Source organism: Rhinichthys klamathensis, unplaced genomic scaffold (assembly GCF_029890125.1).
Source record: "Rhinichthys klamathensis goyatoka isolate OS25496 unplaced genomic scaffold, OSU_Roscu_1.1 h1tg000256l_1, whole genome shotgun sequence".
Classification (NCBI taxonomy): Eukaryota; Metazoa; Chordata; class Actinopteri; order Cypriniformes; family Leuciscidae; genus Rhinichthys; species Rhinichthys klamathensis.
In genome coordinates this window covers 2,169,359-2,194,328 of record NW_026606778.1, presented here as the reverse complement: position 1 = coordinate 2,194,328, position 24,970 = coordinate 2,169,359, and the positions used below count along the sequence as shown (strand labels likewise).

General features: G+C 38.2%; 1 protein-coding gene across 33 annotated transcripts in view; it reads left to right on the top strand.

The window, feature by feature from the left end:
- Positions 1–24,970, top strand: part of nrxn3a (neurexin 3a) — a 320,634-nt gene that overhangs the window by 224,559 nt on the left and 71,105 nt on the right. For all 33 annotated transcript variants that reach the window (XR_008808997.1, XR_008808996.1, XR_008808995.1 and 30 more), the window contains one exon: positions 18,041–18,222. Coding sequence is in view for 30 of the 33 variants with exons in the window: in XM_056267190.1 (XP_056123165.1) it covers positions 18,041–18,222 (182 nt within the window). In the remaining 3 variants the exon portion in view is untranslated. The remainder of the gene's footprint in view (positions 1–18,040; positions 18,223–24,970) is intronic.

The following is a 24,970-nucleotide window of genomic DNA, read 5'->3' as shown; positions in this document are numbered from 1 at the left end:
GGGGACTTGGTTCTTGAGACCGTTGTTGGATTGGATTATGAGATGTGAGCATTGCACTCAAAATTAGAGGCAGATGAACATGAGATTTTAGGGACGGTGTTTAAGCGGACTAAATGATAGGAGTCATTTTCATTTGAAGGTCCAGTTATGACATTTTGATTGAACCTATCAATTCTACTGTATCATATTTGATACACAAATTTCTAAGGGCTATACATTTATGAACATTATCAAAACTTGATTAAAGCAAACCTGTTGTACACAATCTACTACATTCCTTCTGTCGTCTGATTGATCGTTTATACTATTTAGCAAGTAAAAGGCCATTTAGTATATTAGTGTATACCGTTTTTATAAATTTAAATGTAAGAATAACTTTTATTTTGTTAGTAAAATATTAGAATGAAAACTTACTGGACTGAAGCAACTTAGGTTTACATGATTATCCATACTTTTTTCATGTAAAAATGTAAGTATCAAATATGATTCATCAGACTTCTGAAATATTATTGGGAGATATAGAGTGACAACTCATATTTAAATGCATTTTATCCAAGTAGTCATCTATATTGTTGTAAAAACCATTGATTTACATTACAAGCTATCAGAATTTCATCTTACTTTTTTTCATGTCAGGCTTTACAGGGTTAAACATTACAAGGTCAAGACAAATTTTAAATATGAACCATATGCATGGATGAATTGTTCACAATAAGATCAATAACGTGCATTCAGAAAACAGACTGACTTTAAACACGTTCGTGTCTCTGAAGAGGTTGCAGTCCACCCACAGGAAAGAACGGTTTCTTGGTGTTTCAAGGTGTTGTGTATATATGTTTGGTTGAAAAATGTGTTCCCTGAAGAAAGTGCTGTTTGGGTAGACTGCATCCACCATCATAAGCTGCCAAGCCTTTGGCTATGTAATGTTTCATCCTTTTCTACTAAGTGCGTCTTCAAAGGGAGTCGGGTTTAGCAACGTGCAGGGAGGGAGAAAAGAGTGGGAAAGAAAATAATGCGGTGATGGAAATGAATAAGCGCACACACACACACATAGGTGTTCACATCTTTCGGCAGCTGCTGGCATCGCAGCGATGAAGCCATTGTTGCTTAGGAGGAGAGACAGAACAACAAAGAAAGTGCTATCAGAAGCTCCCACGTTCTGCCTTCTCTGGCCTGCTCTCTGCCTCGTTCTGAGGCAACTAATGCGATAAGAGGCACGTGCTAAAGCGCGAGGAGAGAGGGGAAGAGAGAGCGAAACAAAGAAAGAAAGAGTGGGAGATGGAAAGGGCACTGTTAGAAAAGAGCATTTCCCTCTTTGAGCTCAACCTGCTTGACGGGGCCTCCAGAGTCCAGCGTTCTTTGTGCTTCCAGTATTAAACTGCACTGCGGATACCTGCAACATTGATGATAACCGGAGCATTTTGATGCTTTATGGAGATCTGTTGGTGCTTTGTTTTCTTTCGCCGCGTTTGTTCATTTGCTTTGAGGATGCTTGGTAATTTGGTTACTGCGCTCCTCCTCTGAGCTTGTTATCACATGATGTACTGTAGGTATCCTGGAATCTATGGGGTCTCACGCCTTCAGATGACATAGTTTGTTTGTGCTGTTCTTACTGAAAAGGACTGACTTTATTATTATTGAGTGTGTATATTGTACACTCATGGGGCAACCGGTAGCATGAATCATACATGTTAGCCAAGTTGAGCATGTTTGCTCGCAGTGTTGATTCTGTGCTGGACAGTTTCTTATGAGCGAGATGAAGGTCATAAAACCTTAAGGATGATTAGATAGATAGATAGATAGATAGATAGATAGATAGATAGATAGATAGATAGATAGATAGATAGATAGATAGATAGATAGATAGATAGATAGATAGATAGATAGATAGATAGATAGATAGATAGATAGAAGTATTTGTAAAAAAATCTGTAATATCTGTAAAAAATATTTTCTTGATTTGTTATCACAACTTTTTTATTTTTTGTCAAATCAACGTATAACTAATGTGGTTCAGATGACATCATATTTTGAGTTTCTATATATTAAACCAATCTCATTCATTGCATTAACTTTTTTTTAATTTTATTTCAATGAACTCAAAATTTTAAGGCAACCAGGTAACTATCTTTTTTAAGTTAAACCAACAATAACTTTACAGTGTAGATAGATAGAATTGTAAATTAATTTAGTTTATCATATTATATCTTAATATGAAATAATACAATAAAATATATAAACAACAAAATAATATCATAATATAATAATCATGATAATGTTAATATGATAATACGTTTATCGCAGTTATTGCAATATAATTTTTTTATATTATTAATATGATTTTTTTAATCATAATTGTATTATTTATGTTTGAAATGCTAAATTTTTTAAAGGAAATGTGTATTTAGTTTGCTGTATCATATTATATTATATTATAAAAAAAATATGTTACATATATTGTATAGTATATTGTCATAGAAAAATGTTAAAATTGCTTAAAATAAAAATTATTTACAAAATTATAAAAATTGCTTAAATATTTTATATATTATATTGTATTTTTAAAACAAAATTATATCATAATTGATCAGAGATAAAATATTTTATTATTTAACTTTCATGAACCAGACTGGAAGAACACTGTGTTCAATTTCTTTGAATTACAATTCAGTAAATTCTTAAGTCATTTGAATAAAACAAATCTTTTCTTAGTGTTTCTTTGTATTGAGTTTAAATTGTGAAGTTGTTTCATTCTTTCCTGAATGTCAGAATCGGAAACCATAGATACACTAGTTCAATTGGCATGGCGTGGCATGACATGGATAGAAAAATGTCTGAACGATCCTGAAAGAGAGACTTTAGTCAAAAACATTCTGAATTTAAAGCTCATTGTCGTTCCTTCCACTGAAATCTTGTATCCATGGATGTGTGTTCCTAAGGAACGCCGAGGCATTTATCTCCAACATCAAAGCGTTTATCTCCAATCAAAGCCCTCTTTTTGTTTAATTGGACAACATCGACAGCGATTTAAAGCCAGCTATGCAAGGAGATCAGATATCTTTGTCTGGATGAGGTCAGCTGTGTGGTATCTCAACTTCACAAACTCTCAAACCACACAGCCCTGATCAAAGGTAAACTTTGTGCGTTTTGGCCAAATTGAGGGAAAGGAAATGTGAGACTGAGTTATGTGTAATTAGAGTCATAAAAAGTGAACCACTCACATAATACCCACACTGAGACCAGAGGGACTCGGCCAACGGATGCCACTGATCGTAAAGTTCAAGAACTTCTCCTGTGAAAACTATATCATGTTCCCACCAGCAGTGTACAGTAGAGGCTGTCGTCATGACAACAAGGTGGCAACACTTACTCAGTGGACCAGGCAGGGAGAATAACAAGAATTTATTGGACATTAAGGAGGAAGGCTTTGGAGAATATAACCATTAGGCACCGGTAATATTGGTCACGGTGTACAAAACAACACATTAGAGGATGAGACACCCCAACATATACCCCCTATGCAGTATTAAGTTATATATGCATGCAAAATAATTCACATGAACGACCAGCATGAAAATTTAATGTGGACTGTATATACATATAGTTTCTTTTTTCTCTCTCTCTATACCAAAGTGAAATAAATCTAAAAATATTGTAACCTATTACCAATGCTGGCTTAATGCCACCTACTAAAGTGTGGAGCAAATTGGATAATTTGTCATAATATAACCCTAGGAAATCTCGGAGAGTAGGACTCTTCACAAAAGTAGAAGTAATGGCCAATTATCCCAGTGAACAGTCAGTGTCAGACAGCTGGGGAACGCAGGGAATGGTAACAGTGAGGGTTACACGGCTTACTGCTGTGGCTTGGCTGCATATTTCTTTTCCATTGTGTTGTGGAGACTCGGAAAGCCACATTATGTTCACATGAAAAATTGGAACTTTCTGTGGAGATTACCACCCAGTGTTTTACCCACACAAAAATACAATTCTTACCCTAATTTAGTTTCCCACTGCAATTAAGTTATAGCAGAGACACAAAAACCGATGCATCTTACCAAAAGATCACTTTGATCTCAATCGGAATGTGCATCTTTCTTTTAAGTTGTTCTTTCTCATGGATAAAACACAAGAATCGATGGGCAAAAATGAAGAAAAAAAAAAAATGTTCTAAACCTGAGTAAGAGTTACAATGAACAAACTTCATAAAGCACAATAAATGTATCATAAAAGTGGCGTAAATAAGTTTTCTGAAGCCAGATAGACTTTGGGTAGGACATAGATTAAAATTAGTAGTTATTCACTTAAAATCTTGACATCCACCTTATAGCTCTCTGTGTTATGCTTTCCGATTCATGAACGAATCATTCTTGTAAGTCTGATCTATCGGTCATTATAACTTAATGATAAACTGATAAAATATATACAAGCTAAATACAAGCTGATAAAAGCTAAATATGAGTTTTTCTTTTATCATATTATATCATAATATTATATATTGTTAATGGGATAAAATTATAATGATTAAAAATATTAATATTCATTTCAAATCAATATATCTATTATTATTTTATCATAGATACATGTTTGAATGATAAATGTATGAAAGGAAATTTATATAAAATTTTATGGACCACAGTGAAAGAACACTTCATTTCCCTGAATGCACTGGAATTGGAATTAAAAGTCAGTAAATTCTCATTCCTATCTGATTCACGAAATATCGAATCGGACTGAGCTAGTTCTTGAATTCAACTCACTGACTTGATTCGGTCACATTAAAGGATTAGTTCACCTCAAAATGAAAATTTCCAGATAATTTACTCACCCCAATGCCATCCAAGATGTTCATGTCTTTCTTTCTTCAGTGGAAAAGAATTTTTTTTTTTTTGAGGAAAACATTTCAGGATTTTTCTCCACACAATGGACTTCAATTGCAACCAACGTTTTAAGTCCAAAGAGTTTCAAAGGGCTTTGACGTGCTTCAAACGGCTTTGCACATTCCCAGCTGAGGAATAGGGTCTTATCAAGCGAAACGATCAATCATTTTCTAAAAAAAAAAAAAAAAAACATTTATTTACTTTTTAACCACAATTGTTCGTCTTGTGGTCTTGTGCTGGTCTTGTACGTCATCACGTTGGAAACGTCACGGGTTTTTTTTAAATAATAATACTAATAAATTAAAACAAAGATGACAGACGATTTTGAAGTTGGAGGAGAAAACAGGAGAGAAAATGAGATGGAATTTTTCGCCCTTCCCTGCCTTTTTTAACCGGAGTACACAGACAAATAACTTCCGATCGATCAGACCGATCATTGAGAACTTTGTCAGTGTCCAGACAGTTTAATAAGAAGATATTTTAAACATACAGTCAACTTCGCGTATACAGGCAGAAGCCATCTTTGAAATACAGTCTTTACCAGTCGATCTACGAACGCCGATCCAAGCCTGCTGTTCGCGCTCACCTTATCACAACTTATAGCTTGTTCACATTCTCACCAGCGCACTTGGATCGGCGTTCGTAGACAGGGCCGTTTGAAGGAATTTGGGGGCCCCAAGCAAAATGGACATGGAGGCCCCCCAAGCCCCCCCCCCACACACACTTACACACACTTTATATGAATAAAAAAGGTTTACAGTGCAAATACTGCTGTTGCACACTGTGCATAGAAAAATAAAAAATTACAGTGACATAAGCTATGAAAAAATCATGTTCCTCTGCCTTTTTTCAGGTTAAATAATGTTTGTAGATGGGTAAGGTTACAAATTGTTTATTAAGTAAAAAGACTGTTTGCTAACAGTTAAATGACAATTAACTAAATATTAAATAACTAACAATTTACCATCTATTAATGATTGTTATTATAAAGTGTTACAGAAAACTTAAAGATATGTTAGCATTTCCATATTTTGATATTAGAAGGGAAGGGATGCTGCTTTCACTACCAATGCTTAAAAACATCCCAAGCTAATGTTTGATGCACGGAATTTATTGTGTGGTTTTCCTAACCCCCATTGGTAAATAGATTATCACGGTGGAATAGTTATGCTATGCCACTTTCATCAAAACCTATTAGCTATAGCAATGTCATGTCATTAAATACGATAAACAGTGATTCTGGAACTCCTTAAACCGTTAAAAAACATATTACAGTATGTAATGTTAACCATATTCCGTCCGTTCGAAAAAGAAATTGCACTAACTGTTCGTTACAAGCAGCATTTGCCGTCAGGCAGGTAGCTAACGTAAACATATTTTTGCTAGCCTAATGTTACCTGCTGCAAAATTACACCATTTGTACAAGACAGGTAGAGCTATTTTTATGCAGTGTAATTTATTACTTTACCACTATCTGGTATTTTTCTTAACCTTCTCTTCCTTTCTCTTCTTTCTTTTCTGGCTTCCTGAAGCATAATTCCGCTTCATGATAACTCCCGAGGAGGTTTGTATTTTGCCGGCAGCAGAGATCGCGTGGTTGGCTGTCTGCTGTCAGCGACTACTGAGGGGGCCCCCTTGAGGGGGATTCCGATAACAGTGTCATTGCACTTTACTGCATTGACTATCAAAGGGGTGCTCACAGTTTGTCATTGCATTTTATTCTTAAATAGTCATTGTCTTGGGGCCCCAGTCCAGCTCGGGGCCCCAAGCAATTGCTTGGTTTGCCTGTCCTGTTCCGACGGGCCTGTTCGTAGATCGACTGGAAAAGACTGTATTTCAAAGATACCTTCTGCCTGTATACGCGAAGTTGACTGTATGTATTAAATATCTTCTTATTAAACTGTCTGGACACTGACAAAGTTCTCAATGCTTCGGTTTGAAGGTAGGGACCCTCATTATGCTACCGTGTTATTGTGGGGCTATTTTCAGCCTTGTTAGTGGTATTAACAAGCGATTTTTATTTGTCATTACACTATGCCCAATATACTAGCGTTATACTAGCTTTATAGGCTAAACTGTTTTTAGAGATAAAACTTTTTACAATCGATAATCATGAAAACAAATCTCAGATAATGGTGGACTAGGTAACAATGTGTAATTAGACCAAAGGTTCATTTTGCGCCGGAGTTCTCCTTTAATACCAGAATGCCAAACCAATGAATCAAATCAAAACAACACGGCGGTTACCCAGTGCGAGGGAACTCTGCTTAGGCAGGAACACACCAAGCCGACGCCGACGAACTAGCGCTGATGAAAGCCGACTGTGTTGTCTCCTCTCGTCGGGGTAAAAAGCTGCACTTGAACACACCGAGAGAACTACAGCCGACTGTCAGCTAGAATGCGCGTTCTGCGCCTGCGTGTAAATGAGACAACTGTCTATTTCTGCAGATATATTCGTCTATATCAAGGGGGTAATCCATCAGCCGGAAGTTGAAGCTGCCTCTGGGGGCCGCCATTGAAGCTGGCTATCACCTGCTGTTAGCATCCCATTGACTCCCATTCATTTTGGCGTCACTTTGACAGCGAATAACTTTACATCTGAGGCATCCAAAGACTCCATTTGTCCATTATTTATTTCTAAAGAAACACGACAATGAATAAAAGGCTCCATTACTTTGTATCTTACGTTATGGCCCCGTAGAAGCCATTCTTGTAAAAATAGGCTAACGATTGCGTCATAACCACGGGACGCTCTGTCGCACAGTAGAGAAATTACCGTATAGACAGAAGTAGAAGCTCGTAGGCAATCGTTTACTGTCTATGAGGCAATCGTGTGGACATGGAGGCATAAAGTCAAGGGAGAAGCCCATAGATAGAGAGTTCATAAAAGCAACAGGACAAAATATTTCAACAACAGATTTGTTTCAGATTTCAATTCAGATTTGTTCCGGCACAGCTACTAGAAGGTCAGAACGGTTGCTCACGTGACAACTACGTCGTCAAGCTCAGTTTGAGCCTGCGCAGTGCGCTTGGCTATCAGGAAGTGAGTGCCCATGTTGGGCTTCAACTCTCTCCGCTGTGTCCATTTCTTTTACTGTCTATGGTCTATATTCGTCATTCAAAAAGTGAAACCGACGCTGCCGGCTGCAGATATACACATACCGTAACAAAGCAGTGCGTGCTTACCGTTTTGAATATCAATCCTGCTAAACACTTTCTTTATTCCACTCCGCTCGTGTTAATATTGAAATATTCGCCAAGGAACACTCAGGTAAGATGACGTAACATAAGAACAGCCTTATATCTGTAGAGTTTTAACTTCTTTGCTCGCTGTTTTGCTATTATTCTCGTGCATTGACTGTTTCACTAAGCTGAGCAGCCAATCAGAGTTCCCTCTTTCACCGACGGCCCGACGCCGATTCAACATGTCGAATCGGCCGAAACAAAGCCGACGAGGACCAATTTCAGCCGACGGCACAGAACCGTGCGGAACACACCGAGGAAACTTAGTCGGCCGACGCACAAAAACTGCCCGACGGACGGCCGACCGTCGGCTTGGTGTGTTCCTGCCTTAAAGCCAAGTCATCAGTCATTCTCTGTAATTATGATGCTTCTCATTTGTCTTCTCTTTTGTGTGGCAAACACTTAGAGATTATTCACAGTAAATGAGCACATTCTGCTTCAAGGATGCGCTCCATCCTGCTGAAAAGCCAGCCATGAAATACAGCCCGACAAGAAATTGGCAGAAATGTTCACAGTCATCAATGCCGTGAGTGACGTCATCGTTCTCGGTGTAGCTTTTGGTTTCAACAAGCCTCAGTCCCACTCATATTTTCGACATGTGTGGCGAGACCTAGGTAGCTTTGAAATGTGTAACACGATTCCCCTGCCCACAGGACATTTGCACAATGGATGCTGTCTCTGCATGTGTTTGTCGAATGGAAGTAATTCATAAAGCTTGCCACTCAGCCACATTACGAATACATTTCCTAATCTTTCAGCTCTAGTGAATAGGGAATCAATATGCTGTGTGTTGTAATGATTATCCTTCCCTGCTTGTCGAGTTTGCATGTCTCTGAAACAATCCTTAAGCAAACATATAGATTTTTTTTTTTCAGATCCTGTTATCGTTGTCAATTAAAAATTAGCTGGAGGCTGAAATGCCAAATGTTGGCTCCCATTTCCTACTGTATTTCAGAGCAATATGTCCTCAGATGAGGTAAGCACTTTGTGATTGGCACAATTCCTGCACAGAGTTTATTTAGTTAAATAAAATCTGTTAATCTCCCAAAGCAACTGTCAGATTTTTTGCCGATGAAGAGGAATGATTGGGAACTGAACAATGCAAACAGTTGTAAATTTGGAGAGGCTGCTGTGGATGCCAAACATTCATAGTGATGTGATATTTTTTGTCCTTTTTGTTGAGAGAGCAGAGGAAATGAGAAGAAGAATGCACTGTAAAAAAATATTGGTTTAACTTAAAAAAGTAAGTTAACTGGTTGCCTTAAAATATTGAGTTCATTGAAATAAAAAATATGAATACAATGAAGGAGATTGAGTTAATCAACAGAAACTATAATGTTATCTGAACTACATTAATAATTATCTAAGTTGATTTGACAAAAGAAAAAAAATTGTGATAACCAATCATAAAAATATTTGTTTACAGTGTGGGTTTTGGTGATGTAACAAGCCAGATTTGATCACACACTCACAAGAGCACTACAAATGTGCACAAGTGTGCAAATAACTGGCTCCAGGCAGATATTCTCATTGCTAAAATGCAGTCTATTTCTCTTCTGAATCATTATATTTTACTTTTTAAGTGTATTTTGCACCTCTTCCACCTTAGCTCTCTGTATTATGCTTATAGGAGAAGTAAAGTTGTCCGATTCATGAATGAAACATTATTGTAAGTCTGATCTTTTCAATTAATCTTTTGATTTGGTTTACATAATCTGTATGATTCGTTGAAGAATGGTAATGATAAAACATGTACGCTAAATATGTTTCCTTTTTTCATATTATATAATAATAATGTTAATATAATATTAAAATAATAATATCAATATCAGAATAAATGTATAAAATATGTTTTATTAAAGGGTTAGTTCACCCAAAAACATACATACATTTTCAATGGAGAGACAGAAAGCTCTCGGACTAAATCTAAAATATCTTAAACTGTGTTCCGAAGATTTTACGGGCTTGGAACGACATGAGGGTCATTAATGACATAATTTTCATTTTTGGGTGAACTAACCCCTTTAATATGTTAGAAATGTGTTTAACATAATTTATTTTTATTGATAATTTAATCAAATAAAAGTCAACCATATGTTGAATTCAGTGTTATTGTTAAACTAAAATGTTTTTTTTTTTTTATAATGCTGAAATACAATAAAGTATAAATATTAGATGAAAACCTTATATATATATATATAAAAAAAAAAACTTAAATGAAAATTAGAAATGTTACCTTGGCAACTAACTAAAATAAATAGTTAAACTGAAATAAATTGTAATTAAATTAAACCTAAATAGAAATATTTTTAAAACTTAAATTAAACATTTTAATTAAATTAAAAACTAAAATTAAAAATGAAAACTGAAAATACAAAAATAAAAGATAGTTCAAAATAGTAATAAATTCTAAAATAGTATATCAATAAATAAATAAAACACTGGTTGAATAATGTTTTTAAAGTGTTCACAGAGCCACAGTGTTTGGCTCAACAAATGGCTTTGGTTTGGGGCGTGGTTATGTGTTTGTTTCACATGAAAGTCATTTTAGTTTACTATTGCTAGCTGTGCTATAATTTTACACACATTAGTAATCATGCAAAAAAAAAAAAATGTTGAGGGGAGGAAAATTGTGAACATCCTTAAACATCCATTGAGGGTAATGAAGTTTTGTCTACGAGCATTTTGTCAACGCTCCTACGCTCTTACATTAAAAAGAAAACTAGACAGCTATGGAGCGAGACAGGTTTTTCTAATTGTTTTGTTGTCATTTCTGTTTACATCCTTGATATTCATGATTAGCATTTTTATGTTCTTCTTGTGTTGATGAGACTTTTATCTTTTTATTGTGGCGATTTTGGTTGGCAGTACCATCTCACTCCTGAGTACTGGTCCTCACAGTAATCATTACCTCTATTGAATTTCGCTCTCCGGGGAAAGACTTGACTGCCAAGCAGTGCGGCCTGAGCAACCCCTCTTCATGATTGAACGAAAAAGACTTCTCTCGAGTAGGTAAACATGCTTGGAATAAGTTTTAGTGCAATGGTTGGGAAAATGATGGGGGGAGGGAGGGTTAAAAAGGGGAGATGAAAAGAGATCTATCAAAATGCCATCTCGTTGCCAATTTACCGCATTCCCTCTTTTTAGCTCCACGTTGTGCAGTGAGATCTTTGTTTGTACCAAGTCTGCCTATCTGTCTCCCTCCTCGATCTCTGAAGCGTTTATAGAAACATTCACCAAGGATCTCTCGGCCAGTCATATCACACTTGCACTTGAAAATGAAAGAATATGAATGTTATTAATGCAGTTTCGCAAGTGCCCCACAGGCAGAAATGGGTTTATTCAACCCACATATCTTCTCTAGGTTGCACGCTGTGAAACTACGAGCATAACTCATTTGCTAGTTAAATTAAAAACCCAATTCGAACTGAAAGTCAATGACGTATGTCTGGTATCGCTGCCTTTTTTGTCATTGTGTAATTTGTGTTTGAATCAGAAATCTGGTAAATGTGAGTCTAGAACTTCACAGCAACTCACATTCAAGTTTCCGAGCAGACAGGACTCCTACCTGCTCGCCTTTCTAATCGCCTTCTTATCTAAGTAGCTCAGAACCAATTGCTGAGCTGATAGACTTTAAACCTCCCGACACTCGCTGTGAGAGCGGCTCTGTACTGTTGACTCTTGGGATCATTTTAGCACAGTGCCCGACTGCTTAAAATACTCTATTTCAGATATTACATCTCTGTGTGTACAGGCAAGCAATTTTTGAACGTGCATGGTGTCGAGCTGAAAAGAAGAAGCTGTGATGTATGTGATCAGATTGAGCTTTTGAACATTCTCATCTTACAGGCAAATTTGGGGGGACTAAGCTTAGCAGCGCTATTTCCATTTCACACTTACAGAATAGCAATAGGGAAGGTGCGGGCGAATCACGTATTGAGCGGAGGCATTTCATCTTCACTTACATTATGATCTTATGCATGATCAAGCGACAGGTCTTTGAACTTCCACCTTGCATGGAAGACACGCCATTCTTTTATCTATCTTGCCACTCTCGGTGCAGTTTTAATGCAGCAGCTGAAGGCTGTGGTTTTTAACTACGTGACACACTGCATGGAACTCTTTATCATGTGTGCTTTATCACTTTAACCATACGTCTCAAAGGGACATGCCCTTGTTGGTGATTGTCCTTTAACAATGATGAGCGTATCAAAGCTAAGATGAGATGATTAGAGTGTTGTTTTCTGTGGTTATATACTTTTAAACCAAATGAGGTGAATTTCCCCTAAGTAATGGTGTCTCAAGGTGTCATCAAGTTCACCTATTGTGGTATTCTCGATTTTTTTTTTTAATAAATCCTAACTGTATATACACTCACCTAAAGGATTATTAGGAACACCATACTAATACTGTGTTTGACCCCCTTTCGCCTTCAGAACTGCCTTAATTCTACGTGGCATTGATTCAACAAGGTGCTGAAAGCATTCTTTAGAAATGTTGGCCCATATTGATAGGATAGCATCTTGCAGTTGATGGAGATTTGTGGGATGCACATCCAGAGCACGAAGGTCCCGTTCCACCACATCCCAAAGATGCTCTATTGGGTTGAGATCTGGTGACTGTGGGGGCCATTTTAGTACAGTGAACTCATTGTCATGTTCAAGAAACCAATTTGAAATGATTCGACCTGGTGCATTATCCTGCTGGAAGTAGCCATCAGAGGATAGGTACATGGTGGCCATAAAGAGATGGACATGGTCAGAAACAATGTTTAGGTAGGCCGTGGCATTTAAACGATGCCCAATTGGCACTAAGGGGCCTAAAGTGTGCCAAGAAAAAATCCCCCACACCATTACACCACCACCACCACCAGCCTGCACAGTGGTAACAAGGCATGATGGATCCATGTTCTCATCCTGTTTACGCCAAATTCTGACTCTACCATCTGAATGTCTCAACAGAAATCGAGACTCATCAGACCAGGCAACACAAGGTTGTGCATGTTGTGGCTTCACAAATGCTTTGCTGCATACCTCGGTTGTAACGAGTGGTTATTTCAGTCAAAGTTGCTCTTCTATCAGCTTGAATCAGTCGGCCCATTCTCCTCTGACCTCTAGCATCAACAAGGTATTTTCGCCCACAGGACTGCCGCATACTGGATGTTTTTCCCTTTTCACACCATTCTTTGTAAACCCTATAAATGGTTGTGCGTGAAAATCCCAGTAACTGAGCAGATTGTGAAATACTCAGACCATTTGTCTGGCACCAACAACCATGCCACGCTCAAAATTGCTTAAATCACCTTTCTTTCCCATTCTGACATTCAGTTTGGAGTTCAGGAGATTGTCTTGACCAGGACCACACCCCTAAATGCATTGAAGCAACTGCCACGTGATTGGTTGATTAGATAATTGCATTAATGAGAAATTGAACAGGTGTTCCTAATAATGCTTTAGGTGAGTGTATATATATATATATATATATATAGGCCTATATATATATATATATATATATATATATATATATATATATATTAGTGTTGTCAAAATATTCGGTACTTCGGTACCAAGTCGGTACTAAAAAAATGTAAACGTCACGGTACCAAGTCCCGGTGGTACCGAGTACCCAGTCAAACCCGGTTCTGGATGCGCATGCATGCACGAAGGGCATGAAGTTGCGTCCGCATCATGAAAGCGCTGAGACATGGCGACCGGCGGCGCTGCTGATGTGGTGTCTGTGTATATTAAACTGCAAAACGACTATTTAAATATGATAATGAAATAGGTTTCATTAAACGTTACCTCACACACACACACACACACACACACACACACTGAAGCACGACATGACGCTCGCGCTGTTTTCAGTCTCTGCTGCCTCACGATATGATGACATGATTCATGATTCGATTCATCTCCGAGAGTCACTTCATGAGCATTTTACCGTTTCATTTGAGAAAAACTATCGTCATATCATACACGCACAGAAACTCAAAGGTCTTCACGGCAACCCGTCAAAATAAAAGTTTGGTTTAACTTAAAGAAATTGACAGAAATAATTATATTAGGCTACTGTACAATAGTTTTAACTACGTCTCCATTAATTAAAGATACTACTACTAATAATAATAATGTGTGCATAGAAGGTTGCTTATTTTTCACTTGACTTTTTTTATAAGCAATATTTCTCAATATCATCAATATTTTCGTTTAAACAGCATGTAGCCTTCAATCCTTCATAAATTTACCATCAGAAATAATAAAGTCATTGAATTGAATTTAATTTAATATATATATATACATATATATATATTTTTTTTTTTTTTTTCCAAATAGTTAAATAAATGAAAAAAAAAAAAAAAGTTCATACTGATTTTGCTGTGGTACCGAAATTGGTACCGAGAACCGTAACATTGTAATGGTATCGGTACCGACTACTGGAATTTTGGTACCGTGACATCCCTACATATATATATATATATATAAGCACACGCACACTAAGGCCGAATCACAGCCGTGCTGATATAGATCAATATTGCATGGCTACTCGTGTGATATTGCTCATTTATAGAACATAAACGTTTAATTACATTTGCTTAAAATGTTTCATTCTAAATTACATTTTGTTTTTAATTAATATATTTATTATATTAGAATATAATATTTTATATAATTTTGTTTACTATTTATAAAATAATTAATATTATATTATTTTTTTTAATTACTGTGCTTTCCCATGACCATACAAATAATTGAATTATTTAAGCACAAGGGCTTATGGGTATTTTTGTATTTTTCTCAGCATTGATTTTGGACTTAATTATATGGATTTTTGAACCCGAGGGTAGAGCACTGTATTTATTTGTCTTATGATTCTAAAATGTGACATTTGAAGTGTGTTTAATATTTAATTAATAGTACATTGGGACCTACAGTTTTGTTTGATATGCAGTTACTAAGTGACAAAACATTCTTATTTCCTGCTTTCCCAAATATTTGTTCTTTTTTTTGGTACCTTAAATGATTTCAATAACATTCACATCATCTATACAGACATGAATACACATTTCACATTGCAATGTAGCCCACGTAAACGTGGGGAAATGTCTGGATGTTTTCCGTTACGCTCTGTAAGATAATTGACTGGTTATTGATGATTCAGTCTATGTATTGTAGGTCAGTGGACTATCTATTAAAGGTAGAACACCCTCCATTTGAAGAGATACTGCCCTTTTACTTAATGGACAATTCTAACCAAGGCAACCATTAGCACTTGAAACCCTAAAATAAAATCTATACCTATTGTATGCATCTCAATACGTCCTTTCTTCTTCTTCTTTTCTGTTTGCGGGGTTCTGTCCTCATTTGAATGCTTATCAGGTTAAGATTCACATTAGCTGGGTTGTTTGAAGCTGGCAGCTAATTTATTAAAGAACATCCTCCATTCTGCAGACAGGCACTGCTTTTGAGTAAACCATTGACACTCCTTCCTCTTTATTAAAATGTTCCGCTGCTTTTCCCTTGTACGTCTTAATCTGAAATATATCACAGAAAATATCGGCGAGCTCATCAAAATGCATAAAGGAATGGCACACTTAGGTTTCTTAATTGTTTTAAAAGCCTCACAGTCATTACATGTCTGACATAACAGCGCAAGTCTAGAGCACCTCCAAATCATAAAAAAAGGAAAGGTAATAACCTTTAAGTGCTTTCTGAGTAAAAACGTAATAGCAAAAGAATTCGTGCCTCTGCTTATGATATTAAATGCATAACCTCTGAATAATTTTCATTCAAACGCGGACAAGTGCAAATGAGGTTCAGTTCTGTCTTGTCCGTGAGCAAAAGATTGCACCTATGGCGGCATCGCATTTCCAGCTGTGACTTGCCGTTCTGTATTGTTGCGATCTGTCAGAAGTTAATGACGGATGTGTCGCCTGTAACGGTAAATTCATAACTTCTTAATGCGTCTGGACGCATCTTGCATATACATTACATGCTGCTGCCCCAATGACTTGCCAAGCTGTCAAGGGAAAGATTCGCTGAAGTCAACGACTCAAATTGAGAATGAGAGCCATAAAGGGACCGTGTCTGCTGGAGATGGAGGGGGGCGATATATTGTGTGAGTGCATGATCCGCTCCAGGGCCAGATGTTCCACTTGACAGGCCCCTTGAGTGGAGGGCAGTTCTGCCAGCTGTCTTCCTTCCTAGCGTACATGCAGCCATTTGTTGGTGGAGTGTTGAAAGAGGAGGGAAAATCAACAGAACTGCTTTGCACCACAATTCCCACCATTGCAACTGTTGTCCAAAACAAATAGTCCCGTGAAATTGTAGTTTAACCAACAGTGCTTTTGTTTACCGTGACACCGTTTCAGCATGCACCGGTCAAATCAGAAAGAATTATTGCCCTACCTCTATTCCAGGTGAAGCCTTTTGCGTTTACCTTTTCCCAAGTATAATGCATGATAATAACAGAATTCATTCATCAAAGGCTCCGGCTGTTATTCCCTGGAAAGAGTTATATTTAACTTGGATAGGTCACAGCATTTTCCTGCAGGCTCTGCTGAGAATATGAGCCTGAAGAATTATGACTTTTCTGACCCAGGTGTGGGCATTATTCATGCTTAAGGTCTGATCGCTAGTGCTACGAGAACACGAGTAAGAGCTGCCGCTGACTGTTTAAAAATGTCAGGACTTTTCTCAAAAGTCTTTGGCCTAGTTGTGGAAACTTGAAGAGGACATTTTAGTGGCATGTCATTGGTTTCTAGTACTAGTAGCGTTTTTGGATGTGACAACGTGTCGTTTTCTTCTGGTTTATATTTTGCTGTTATTCGTCTACTGCGTTTAAAATGACATGTGAGTGAATTGTGAATTTCACTAAATAGAGATAGAATAACTAAATAGAAAGTTGATATTTGATATCGATTTTTTTGTTGCAATGTAAAAGTCTTTACTGTCCCATCACTGTAATACATTCTCACTGAATAAAATTATTATTTTCTTTCAAATTAATAGTATTAATATTTTACTGACCCCAAACTGTATATATAGGCCTCTTCAATTTATAGTTCACTTTGGCTGAAAATTCATGATAGAAACATTTTCTATAGGCTATATTAGGTATTATATTAGGGCGCCAGAACGCCCACCACACACCAGCTTACTGGCGATACCTATATTAGGTATCGCCAGCAGCAATATCACCCTGTAGCCCAAGACTGGTTGCCCACTGAAGCTAAGCGGGGCTGAGCCTGGTTAGTACCTGGATGGGAGACCTTCTGAGAAAACCAGGTTGCTGCTGGAAGAGGTGTTAGTGAGGCCAGCAGGGGGCGCTCTCCCTGTGGTCTGTGTGGGTCCTAACGCCCCAGTATAGTGACGGGGACACTGTACTGTCAAAGAGCACCGTCCTTCGGATGAGGCGTTAAACCGAGGCCCTGACTCTCTGTGGTCATTAAAAATCCCAGGATGTCTTTCGAAAGAGTAGGGGTGTAACCCCGGCATCCTGGCCAAATTTGCCCAGTGGCCTCTGTCCATCATGGCTCCTAATCATCCTCATATACACTAATTGGCTTTATCACTCTGTCTCCTCTCCACCAGTAAGCTGGTGTGTGGTGGGCGTTCTGGCGCAATATGGCTGCCGTCGCATCATCCAAGTGGATGCTGCACATTGGTGGTGGTTGAGGAGATTCCCCCTTCCATGTGAAGCGCTTTGAGTGCCTAGAAAAGCGCTATATAAATGTAATGAATTATTATTATTATTAATTATTAGGCTTTTTAATTGTCACACTTCATTTTAACATTTTTATGAAAAGGTTTTTCTGCACACAGTTCCATAAAAACCGTCTCGCAGTTTAAATACGTTCAGAGTCAAGTCTCAGTATTACATAAGCTAATCTTTGCATCTCTTCTTGTTTTTTACAGCTGGAACAACGTATATCTTTGGGAAAGGAGGAGGTGTCATAACCTTTAACTGGCCAGCCAATGAGCGCCCGAGCACCCGTACGGACAGGCTGACTGTGGGCTTTAGCACCTCTCTCAAGGATGGCATCCTGATCCGCATCGACAGTGCCCCTGGCCTGGGAGACTACCTCATGCTCCACATTGTAAGTCAGAGCTTTTTCTAATGTCGACTTTAACACCAGTCTAACCCTAACCTGATCGCCCACTTCTAGAAATGTCAATACTAAAGGTCAACAACAAACATTTTTATATATGAATATCTCTACAACCCTTTAACATGTTTGGAAGTAGCCAGAGCACCCAGTAGACAGGTAGAGATCTGAAACCCTGTTCACACCGGATGCGACTAGTAAGCTGTCGCAGAGTCTGTCTACTCTGGAAGGGCTGAAGCTTTACATCGCCTCTGAATGTTGACTTAAGGCGTGTTTAACACTAGATGCGTAAGCAGCTTGTATTTTTTTCAGTGCCCATGTTGGCTAAAATACATCAGAGTTAACATGAAACAGTACATTTCACTATAAAATCATACAATATAAGTGAGGTGTTCCATGTTTCACAGTCACTGTACGGCATTCAGCACTGTGAGAAAAAATATATATACATTAAAACACATTATAGCCAGGAGATTTTTTTTCTTTCCAAACCTCAAAAGCCTGTTTAATTGATAAAAACTAGAGGTATATTTTAACTTTAAGATTGCTTTTATCATGTAAACGACAAATACAGCATGATATATATAGTAGGTAGTCTGGATACCATGGACCAAATTTTCGCCTCATCTAGGGAACCAATCACAGAACGGGGAGGGAGCAGCAAGACGATGACGAAGTCTATGCGACACACCAAAGCACTGAGCAGTTTGTTTATACGTATGGATCCAACATGGCAGAAGACACGAAGTTACCTTTCGATGCAGCCTTACGGCCGTTTCACACATAGGTTTCACACCGCAAGCAGCGGCACTTGAGCAGCGCGTCAGCGTAACTACATCGTCACTGCAGCTGCAGACGCGCAAGAGTATTCACACTGGAAGCGTTTGTACAGTGTCACAGCAGCGGCTCCAAAGCTACATAAGCGAGCCATTCTTTACAAAGACAACTATACATTTGTTTTTAGAAGTTGGTCATTTATAACATTGATAGTCTTGCAAGTTTGTAATCGGGAGGTGCACAACATTCGCATATAAATGTTAAACAACAAAACAACCCAGAAAATGGCTCCAATCTATTAGTTTCAGTCATACTTTCGATATGTTTACAAGACTGCAACTCCGCGGATAAAAAATAAAACACACAAATAAACCACACACTCGGGTTTGATTTGGGTTGTGCTAGCCTGTAGCTGTCTGTGTGTTACATAAACTAAAAGAACGTTTATATATAATATTTTCTGGCTAGTTTACTTTAGTTTTTTTTTATATAATACACAACTTTCACCTAAACTGAATAAATAAAAACAAATTTTACCAGGTAGCCTAAATCTTCTATAAATATTTTTGAGTCTTTATTTTCTTTTATATGCCTACTCAAGTTCTTGTTAAAACTCACTAAACATGCTTATTCTGTGCATTTTGGGCACTTTTTGTGTGAAATCATATTTATTTTTGTCCATCAAAAGAGTGCTTTCACTTTAATTTAGCGTGAGCAGAGCAGTAAAAACAGATTCGACTCCGAAACTGCTGCTCACGCGCTGCTCTTGCTCCCGGTGTGAATGCACTTATTGATTAACATGCATGGCGAAAAAAATACGCGCCGTTCACGCATGATACACGCCATCGTGTACACATAAATCTCTGACCCTTCGTCTTCTTCCTCGTCTAATTTCTGTCGCTCTACACACGTCATCTGGAATAATTGGAACGATTGGCTATGAGCTACGTACAGTCGCATTTGATAGACATGCTTAGCACCCAATAAACGGCTCTGGGCATTCGGAAACCACGCCTCAAATACGAGAAAATGAACATGTGGTTCCCAGACCCAAGTCTCAATGAGATTTGGATCTGACGTTAGCCAGGCTAGTGTCGAAGTAGGCTACAACTGACGTAAAGTTAATAATTCCGCGAATGACTACAATTGCAGATTTCGAACAGAGATGCCGACAAAGAGGAAAAACTGCGTATTGCAGCTTTAAACATTGTTTCTAGTGTGGCAGCACGCTGGAGCTTTCGTGTTATTTAAACGATGCAATTTTATGTATGTGCATTGATCAATGTTGAAAGTATAAAAGTCTTAGTTTGAATGATACACTCACCTGTTGATCTCTTAATGCCCTGTACGTAGTAAGGATGGTCAAGCGACAGATGCTCAGTTTGTTTGTAGCACACAGCCACCTATACCCCTTTTCCACCAACAAGAACCGGGTGCTGGTTCAGAGCCAGAGCCAGAGCTGGTTCGGAGTTGGTTCGACTGACAAGCTTACTAAGAACCGGTTTGCCTTTCCACCGGCTAGAGAGCCACAACAGAGCCAGATCTTACGTCACTGCATACGTCTCATGTTGCCCAGCAACGCTAGTGCGGTAGCGCCAAACACAAACACGCCAGGCTTGTTCGAGATACATCGGCTTCTCGCAGATCGATCCCCGCATGACATCAATGCACTGCGAAAGCGATCCAAAAGCACAAGGAGTCGTATGATCTCCAAACACTCCCGCAGCTCCGATCGGTCCGCGCCGCTCCGATGCATCTCGAACAAGCCATCAACAATAACGGACGTTGCGTTACTATGGATGCTCATGGGTTTGCAAAAATACATCGGAATCCAACGCGTTTGTGCAGCTCGCCTTAACTTACATAGACGGTCACGGATATTATAAGCAAGCTGTTATTAGCTCGACTAGCTGCTATTTAAAAATGGCGGTCACAAGTTTCTATTCGTCTTGTTGGTCACGGTAACCCCGCCCCCAGCCCCTGACGCAAGCGGTTCTTACTTGGCTCTGTTCTAGACCAGCAATGAATTGGTGCTACTTAAGAACCACTTTTCCTGGTTCGGAGCTGGTGCTTTGCGTGTGGAAAAACAAAGAACCAAATTGAAACTAGGCTCTGGCTCCGAACCAGCACCAGCTCTGTCTTGGTGGAAAAGGGGTACTAGCAGTGTACTTCGGAACAGCAGTGTGTCCAGTACCGAAATGAGCAAAATCATGATATCGTAATGACTTCATACTGGACGGCCAAGCAGAGCAGAAACAGCGCAGAAGCAGCACACACCCATCATGCTTTCACACTGGCAACGTTTGTCACACGCAATTGAACTGCGCAAATAGGGACGAGGATCGTCCATTGTAGGGTTGCGCGGTATACCGTTACTGGGAAAATATAGCGTGTGCTGCTCTGCTTTTATTTGATCAAAAATACAGTAAGAACGTGAAATATTATCACACTTTAAAATAAATGTTTTTTCTTTAATATATTTCAATATTTATTTATGTGATTTTACATGTAATATAAGATAATTTAAAGTAATAAAGCACAGACTATAAGCCTTATGAGTTGGCTTTGATGTAGCGGTGAGAAGTTTAGAATAATAATTATAAGGAAATAAAACACATACTCTTATATTTCTTAAGTAAATTAATTTAATTTCATACAGACATGCATAATTAGTGGTCAGACTAGCTCTGGAGCTTGTCAAGAATAGACGCATATCAACACAACGCAGCATATGCTTCCATTGTAGAAGCTGCATTGATTATAGGACAGATTATAATCTGTCGAAATGGTGTTCACATTTTTTTTTGAATTTTATATAACACAACACCTCTGTGAGTGGATACCTTGTGGGTGGTTTCTTTTCCTTTTTTGTTGCATGTCCTTGTAAATAATCAATCCAGGAATAATGATGTCTCTCAAAGTGCTCTGTTTTGAGTTGCACAGCTTCACTTTTCCATTAATCTTTGTATTGTGTCAGTGCCACAGAAGTTTGTCACTCCACACAGCTACATTATAAAAACCCGTTCCTCAGATCAGCCATAACAACTGTGCATTACTTCAGAAGTGGTGTGTTTTATTTTGCTGACCTGCTCAATGTTCTTTTCAAATTTTTAAAAATCAATACATTCACCACACGAAAGCCCATCAGCTTTCCCCCCCCCCTACATTTTATCCATGGCAAAGGCTTCTATTTGGCCGGATGTGTCCATAATGTAAATAATTCAGCACTTATGTAATGGATGCTGGTTCGGTAATTAACCTGCTTTTCTGAAAGACAAAAGGATTCATTTTCAGACAATGTTTGTCACCAAGGGGTCTTTTACTCATAAATGAACAATGAGGTCATTAGAGTGTTTCTTTTTTTTTACATTAAATATATGGCCAAGAGAATGTGGATAAACACACACTTATATGTGCTTTTTGAATGCTTCATTTCAAAATAATTCTCACATACTTTAAGCCATATTCATTTCATACCACTGAAAAAAACAATTGTTGATTTGTATTTCCTAATTTTATAAACGGTTCACCACATATCTGAAAACATCTGACTGTACAGTAGATTATTGCGAGTTTATCGAAACTGACAAACAAACAAAAAGTCATATCTTATCACGTTTGTTCATAAACAAGTGACCTTGTAGTTTAATGGGGGGTGGCTGCCTATTTTTTGTCAGAATGTGAATAGGGAATATTTCTCTGGCTATTTCCATCTGTCCACTAGTTTTATTGTGGCCCACGTTGGTGGTCCACTGGGACTCTTGGAGCTCTGTAATGGGCAATATAACTAAGGGCATTTCACTAAACCCTCACCCCCTGCCTTTACCCTTTATGACACACATGGACACACATACACACCCTCCCCGTTATAGCAGTGTAGTGCTGATGGAAATAAGCCTCTTCTGCCAAATGAACTAAATCTAGAGCACAACTCTAGAGTAAAGGGAATTAAGCTGCCCGTATTTTACAGGCTGTTTCGAAACTTACGTAACAAGTGATTGGGAGTTGCCTTTGATTAGCATGTACTGGAGTGGAATTAATCTTTGCATTTGGAACACTATACAGGACACATTACGCTCTTTTTAGATTGATGCGCTAAACGTTTAGTCCTCGGAACATTTAAAACCACTAATGTGTTTTTATTCAACTTTAGGAAGACTATTACAGTAGGTGATGATGGATCAAAATGTCACTGCTTTATTTTGGGCTGATTGTGGAAGGCTCCCTCCACTCATTTATTTTGCGCTGATAATGAGTGAGCTATTTTCAGCTGTAAACGTCTGTCTCCCTTACACTTCTGAACTGAGCGGCTGGTGACACCATGGAATCCCTTGTTAGACAGTTTCCGGCAACAAGGGAAATGTCAGTACTGTTGCCCTTCAAACATGCCACCTCTGAAATGGCAAACTCTGTGATGGATTCTGCTAACCAATCACTTTATATCTGGCCTTAAACAAACCATATAATCAATCAGGGTCAAATTAATATCAAAATTTAGACCTGAAATACTGCCTCGTGACTAGCATTATTACGTTTTCAATTAGTTTTTTTCTTGAGATAAGTATGTGAACTTGAATAACTATTGAAGTGTATACAAATGAACAAATGAAAATGCTGAATGTTGTATTATGGTAAGTAAACCCTCATGCTGTTCCAAACCTGTATGACTTTCTTTTTCTATATTGTGGAATACAAAACAAGTTGTTTGAAGATTGTCAAGAAGAAAATGGGGTCTAAAGCAACATTGGACCCCATTGACTTATTACTGTATGGAGAGAAAAAAGAGACATTTTTCAAAATATCTTCCTTTTATGTTTAACAGAAGAAAGTAAGTCATATGGGTTTGGAATGACATGAGGGTGAGTACATGATGACAGATTTGTCATTTTTAGGTGAACTATGCTTTTAACTAGAAAGGAACGTCTTACATCTCCACACATGAGGCATCAAAGCGAGGAACATCTGTCCACTGTCAATGTTGGCGTTTCTCACTCTTAAAGTCATCTGATGTGTCTTCAGTCAGAGGAAGTGAAGATACAGAAGTGCCATCTGCTTCTCACCATGTATTCTGTCCATGTGACATATTCATCCAAATATCATAACAGGTCTTTTCACACCCTCACTTCATAGCCCTCATGATCTCAAAATGAACATGAAACATTATCAACCCAGTCTGCATCTTTAGTCTGAAATATTTTTGAATGAAACTGGTAAAGGTAGGTGGGACAAGAAAGTGGATGTATTGTGAAAATTTGGTTAGTGGTTTGGAGCTATGTCGGTTATATTTTGTGTAAAAAAAAAATGATACTTCATATGATCTTTCATAGACAATCAGTCAAAACATTGTACACACCTGAAAGAAGGCGCATCCTAATCTTTGACTAGTTTCATTCCCTCAAAGAAATCCAGGTGAAAACGTTTTTACTAGATAATCTGTAAATGATTCCAGCAAATTAACATTTCTTACATAAACACACACGCTATAGTTTGTCACGGATGGAACAGGAGTCAGACAGGTGGTAAGTGTAACAATGTTTATTAACAGGTTTTGCAGAAGCAGACGGAGATATGGTGAGTTTTCAAACAGATGATAGTCAGATGGGAACTTAGCTGATGGATAATAAGAGTCTGTTGCAGATGCAGATGGAAGATCACATGGAAGGGTTGTAGACGGATGGCTGAAGACTGAAGATGGTATACGAAGGCCAGGGGTTAAAGAGAATCCAAAGGAGGCCAGGTAAGTAGCGGGTAAGTTGCATGTGAGTAGTCTGTGTGTCATGTAGAGACGAGACCAGACAATGAGTGTGTGAAGGGGAGCTGAATATAAAGGGAGATGGAATGATGAGGTGCAGGTGATGGTGCAGAACTCGGGTGATAATGAACGAGTGGGAGGAGTGAATGGAGCTGGTGGAATCCTGACAGTACCCCCCTCCTCCGAGGCGGCTCTTGACGACTGAGAAGA